Source organism: Doryrhamphus excisus, linkage group LG8 (genome assembly GCF_037039965.1).
Source record: "Doryrhamphus excisus strain RoL-2023G ecotype Guam linkage group LG8, RoL_Dexc_Guam_v1.1, whole genome shotgun sequence".
In the NCBI taxonomy this organism is placed as follows: Eukaryota; Metazoa; Chordata; class Actinopteri; order Syngnathiformes; family Syngnathidae; genus Doryrhamphus; species Doryrhamphus excisus.
Window position 1 is genome coordinate 2,831,220 of NC_136364.1, and position 6,000 is coordinate 2,837,219.

General features: G+C 42.8%; 1 protein-coding gene across 1 annotated transcript; it reads right to left on the minus strand.

Moving 5' to 3' along the window:
• Positions 1–909: 909 nt before the first annotated feature.
• LOC131134594 (uncharacterized) lies at positions 910–5,682 on the minus strand. The gene is made up of 9 exons (XM_058080047.2): positions 5,585–5,682; positions 5,086–5,263; positions 4,815–5,023; positions 4,255–4,500; positions 3,346–3,483; positions 3,202–3,271; positions 3,015–3,130; positions 2,799–2,871; positions 910–1,434 (listed from the first exon to the last, which is right to left on the minus strand). Exons 1-9 carry the CDS (start codon positions 5,606–5,608, stop codon positions 983–985), a joined length of 1,506 nt encoding a protein of 501 aa, XP_057936030.2. The 5' UTR covers positions 5,609–5,682; the 3' UTR covers positions 910–982.
• Between the last annotated feature and the right edge of the window lie 318 nt (positions 5,683–6,000).

Here is a 6,000-nt window from a genome sequence, read left to right on the forward strand (position 1 = left end):
CAGGTCTGCCTCCGGCGGGGCCATCTCCCGGCTGGGCTTGCCTGGAACACCTCAGCAGGGAGGTGCATCTCATCAAGCTCCTCTCGGTGTGAAAGAGCAAGCGGCTCTAATCATACCCCTTTTTCCACTGTGACCCATTGTCACGGTTCTACAATTGGCCAACTACATTTTGTTTTTTGTTTATTTTGGGGGGTGGGGGGTGGAATGATAGAAAGTAATTGAGAACAGAAATTAAACCAAAACATAATTTCCATATAAGAAATCATGTAAAGTGAATTAACCTGTTGCGAAGTCAAATAGTCCCCATTATAAAACCTGTATTAAATGTTTAAGTACAGGGAATGTTGTCAGTAATTTCAATAATGATGTATTAGATTTATATATGATGAAGTTAACTCAATTAATTCACCCTTCCGTCACACTCTGGTGGTTAACTGCACTGTAGTTTGACAGCCGATTCTCTCCCACCACCACCAATCCCTCATTTACATTCATAAACCAGTATGGGTGTAAGGTGGGTGTCTTTTCCATGCATGGGCACAATAACAGTAACTGGACAACCTGCTGAAGTGAACTGTTACGAGCAGCTAAGCATTGGATAATAAATCTATAGTAACTATACAAGAGTGAAACCGCTACACAGTGTTTTATAGGTACTGTTCAAATTATTGTTTTGGATGTGATAGTTAAGCAATACTACAAGTAATATTACTTCTAACCTATTCCTACTCCATTTCTGGTTCTATGGTTATCATCACACGTCGTCTTTCTCCCCTTGGGGTGTAATCACACAAAAAGCCAAAGAAAAAGCAAAACTCACTTGTGGTAGAGTCCATAAATATAAGTTTGGTCAAATTAAATTGTTATGTGTACTCTACATATGCAAGAGCTACGGTGGCCCCAGAGAGTCAAAAATAATTGTGTTTCGTTGTCATGTCAAAGCATTTTATTCAGTCATACTGAGACATTGGTCTGTTTAAGCCTATAGGTGGGATCCATTAAAGTATGGATGATGGCTAAAATGACTAGAAATGTCATCTGACAGGGTAGGATGGTCGTCTTCCTCATCTGCATTTAGTCCCAATTCTTCAGCTGGTGGTTGTGTGTGACTCTGACCACCGAGTGTCTCTACTGCATCTTTGGAACACCCCCGCTGGTCCAAATTGCTGTAGGCCGGCTTCCCCATATGCAGGTTCTCAGTTGCCGCCGAGTATACGTACTTCCGTCTAAACTGGCTGCTTTTGTGTACTTTTTTCCCATCATTGGACAGAGTTGCAATGACAGACTGAGCAAATCTGCAGGAGCCTGTGCATTTATGTTGGTTCGTCCGGTCCTCCTCTTCGTCCGCTTCCTCGGACCCCTGTGAAGCATCTGATATGTCCTTTCCATCAAAATAGTCTCCCACGATTGGAGGATCACAGGGTTCCTTCAAGTCTGAAAGAGATTGAGTTTTAACGAATATCTGAAAGGCAACAGGAACAGTAACTGTCGGTCATGGTCTTACAGCCATGCAGTAAGTCTGCAAACTGGAAATGATGTCATTACGTCACTACAGTTGTTTACTTATGTTAAGTGTTGGGAGACTTTTTAAAAAATGTTTAACCCTTAATATGCCTTGTCAACTAATCGCTGAGTCTCCTATAGTCACTGGGTGCATGGACTACAAAATCAAATAACTGATGAGGTCTGGGCTGCATGGTGTACAAGTGGTTAGCAGGCAGGCCTCACAGCTAGGACACACGGGTTCAATTCCATCCTCGACCATCTCTGTGTGGAGTTTGCATGTTCTCCCCGTGCATGCGTGGGTTTTCTCCGGGTACTCCGGTTTCCTCCCACATTCCAAAAACATGCTAGGTTAATTGGCGACTCCAAATTGTCCATAGGTATGAATGTGAGTGTGAATGGTTGTTTGTCTATATGTGCCCTGTGATTGGCTGGCCACCAGTCCAGGGTGTACCCCGCATCTCGTCCATAGACAGCTGGGATAGGTTCCAGCATACCTGTGACCCCCGTGAGGATAAGAGGCAGAAAATGAATGAATGAATGAATCACGAGGTCTGGAATTAGCTCCATGTCAAAGAACACAACAGCTGGGACCTCTTTTAAATCAACTGCATAAGATAACAGTAACTGCATTTCATGTATCATTAGTGGTCAGCATCCCACAGTTTCATCTACCTCTGCATATGCTTTAAACTCAGGTGCACAACTCAACTGTTCATGCGTGTTACATCAGCACTATTACAACAACGGTTCTGATGCTGCTGTGTTGTGCAATATACTTGTTAATAAATGACCATGTCGGCAAAAAAGCTACATTGTGTTTTCCACTTGTTACATATAAATAACAGCCTCTCTACAACTATTGCCTGCCTCCAATTAACGCTGTGTAGGGAAATATGCCAATGGACATCTGCAAAAGGTAGAAGGGATGATGGTAATTTGGTGGCAATATGACACTGAAGACAAATTAGGATGCTTCAGACTTGTTTTAATTTAGTCTTGAGTTTAGTGCAGAGGTGGGGGCGGCATACTGAAAACTCAAAAGGATGGGTAGGCCACTTTTACATTTTACAAACCAACGGATATAGATATGCAGGGATGTATTTATATTTCAAGGAAAAACAGCCTGCATCTTATTTTTTACCTCATTGTTGCGTTTTTTGTTTTAATTGTATTCTTTGAATGGGTCAAGGGCCAGTAAACAGCCTCCTTGTTTAGTGTATAGATCACATTGATACAGTATAATGCAGTATATATGCAGTATTGATGAAGTATAATTGGTATTAGCCACTCACCTGTAAGCTTCCGAGTGCGTGGTGCATCCCTCTTAAAGTATTTAACTGGTAACGACCTCTGTGGTACGTTATCCTGGGGGGAATGGGAGACATGACCATTCAATTAATTCCAAGATGTTACAATAAAACTGATGGAGCTAGATCAATAACTGATACAATAGATGCCGACATGCGGTAATTATGAAATATTGATGTCCAATTATCAGAATGACATACTGTGCTGGATGAGCTCTGATCGTCGTCTGGTTCAGAATGGCCGAAATTGAGCCAACTGTCAGCCTCATTGGATGCAGAGACAATTTCATCAGTCTGGATCATCTTATTTTTTGTGTCTGTGTGTCAGTAAAAAAAGGCTCAGTTATCAAAGCAACGCTTGTGGCAAAGTGGCAGGATTCTCCTGTACCTTTTTTGTCCGTGACAATTTGGAATCTCAGAGCTGAAAGGTTGTGATTTCTCACCTCCCTCTTTCGCTCCTGATTAAATAAAATGAGTTTATTTACACCAATCATTTAAATTATGGCATTATTACATTCAAGTACAAACTTACTTCAATTTTTTGGGATAAATCATACACTTGTGCTTGCAGACAGTAAAAAAGCTCATTGCTCCTGCATATCTTTCTCTGCTCTGCTGCTACATGGCGGTGGAGCGTGCACTGCAGTAACTTGTTACTCCTCTCCAAATACTACATTAAATGGGACAGACAGCAGCATGTCACAAGAGGACACCCATCATTTTCTGACAGTGTGTATTCTCAAGGGAGTATACTATAGAAAGCGAGCTTGTATAGCAGTATAGATTTAGCATCCACTGAAGGTGAGCCAACACAGCCATAATTGTCTAAATAGCTGGCAACACTAGTGAGTAGCAAGATATTGTAATTGTGGCTAATCGAGTCAAGCATGGTGCAACTGCATGAGTGCTACTGGAACTGGGAGGTCTGGATCATTGCAGGAAACATGAATTCCAAACATTTACACAGATGAGTGCACCTTGGCTTTCACATCCATTCGTGTGAGCAACATCCTCGTGGACATGTAATGACTGACATCAGTGGTTGAGCTGTTGGACGTTAAACACCTTGTGCTCCTCCACCTTCCTTCCTTCCTTTTTTCCATCTGCTTGAAGATGCCCCATTCAATTGTGTTTGGGTCAGGAGGATACCTGTCCACTATCACAGATGCCTTCAGCTATTGTCATCTTGAGGTGTGTGTGGGCTCCTTATGTTGGAAAACTTGGATCATTACTTTGGGTAATGCTCAGGATCATGTCGGAACTCATCTTTTCCTCAATGAATTGTAGGCATTTCATGATCATCTTGCTACTCACTGTTGTTGCCGGCTATTTTGAGAATAATGGCTCTATACTGACACAACTTCAGTGGATAGTGAATCTAAAAACATGCATGCAAATGCTGGTGGATGCCTGGTGCTCTACCCAGTCCTCCTACACATACCCATATCCTCTTGTCCTTCTCCTTCAGCTCTTCGGTGGCTTCTTCCAACTGGTGGCTTAGTGCTTCCTTCTCCAGCAAGGAAGGGTTCTGCAAGATCTGCGATTCAAGCTGCTGGATCTTTTCCCGAGAGTCGAACAGCTCTTTCTCAGCGAACTGCAGCTTCTTTCCCAGAACATCACAGCTGGTGCGCGTCTCTCCCAGCATCTTCCGCACGGCCTTGACCTCACTTAGGTGATTATCTTGTATCTGAGGAGGACATGATCTGATGTGATGTCATGTTTTGGGGTTGATGTTTTATTAAAAGCCATCAGTGTGTTCAAGTTAAATGTCATACTGTAGAATTGTGTAGTTATTGGGTGAAAGTGACTCAAAAAGTGTCTCATTGTGGAAGAAAAATGGAACCTGTGAACTTGCAGCACTTATCTCATGCAGTTCTGCGGGTTTGTGGATTTTTGGCATTGGCTGTATTTTTCTTTCATATTTATTTCTCATCCGGAGGAATTTTCCTGCTGCATTGGTAGTTTTGGATTATTCCCCATCGGCCACCGTATGTCACCCACCTCACAAATGCTGCCCTCCAAGTGTTGATATTGCTGCAGGGCAGCCGAGTGGCGGTGCAAAACATTCTTCAGCAGTCTGGTCTCCGTCTTGACCACTATCAGCTGCAGCTGCAGATCCCCGTTTTTGTTTTTGAGATCATTGAGGCTGTGCCTAGCAGCCAGTTGACAGGTCTTCACCTCACGGATTGGAGGCAGTTTCAACCTAGAGTCTGAAAAGATACTGTGTGTTTAATTTGAATGCAAAACAGCATGCATGATCAAGCCAAAGTACCTTCACTTTTATTTGGAGTCAGCCTTTTGTCCTCCAAAGTCTTGTGTGCATGGAACCTGCCTGATCCAGGGAAGATTCTAGGGAGGGCGCACGGTTGACATGCTTCTTTGTTGCACCTTGAAGTATCGGCGTCACTCGCACTCTTCACTGCAGAGTCCGGCTGGTTTACACTCATCGCCTCCTCGCAGTGCAGCAAAACAAAACAAAACAAAGCAGCATACCAGCCACCAAAGCAGGCAGACTTAAACTTCTAATACCATTCCAGCCTCCCAACAAGACTTGAGCCTTTATGGTGTCATTGGTGCACAACAAAGAGTGAAACGAAATGTCACTGTTGTTGGAACATGTGGTTTGATATCATGTGGCTACGCCGTTGACGATGCTGAGATGTTGGTTTATGTCTGTGTCACGTGGCTGCCATCTAGTAGCTATACCCGATGTTTAAGAAAACCAATAATCACAGCACTTTTATATAATACCGTTTTAAGATGCCCCTTACCTCACAAGCTAGTCCACGTTCCATATTGTTGGTCGCAAATTCACAATTTCTGCTAACCAAAGTTAGCAACGCAAATGCCGCCGTACTCAGTCATGTAATACAATATAACAATATAATTTAAAAAACCAAATGCTCAGTGTAACTGGACGTTTGAAAAGGAAAAAAATGCACCGACGGTTTGTGGCATCAAACTACCACTTAAAGTGAACGCGAACAGGTGGCAGAGAGGCAGCCAGCTATCCAATCCGATAGCTGCTGCAAAGCATTCTGGTACTTGTAGTACTTCCAGCGTTAGAATCTGCTCAGTTTGTACTTGAAAAAACTCGAGCGTTCACAAGTAAAAGTGCAAGTTAGTGCACACATTAAACACAAAATGGTATTTCCTAAGTAATTGTTTAAAAATCTTTTCCACTTCT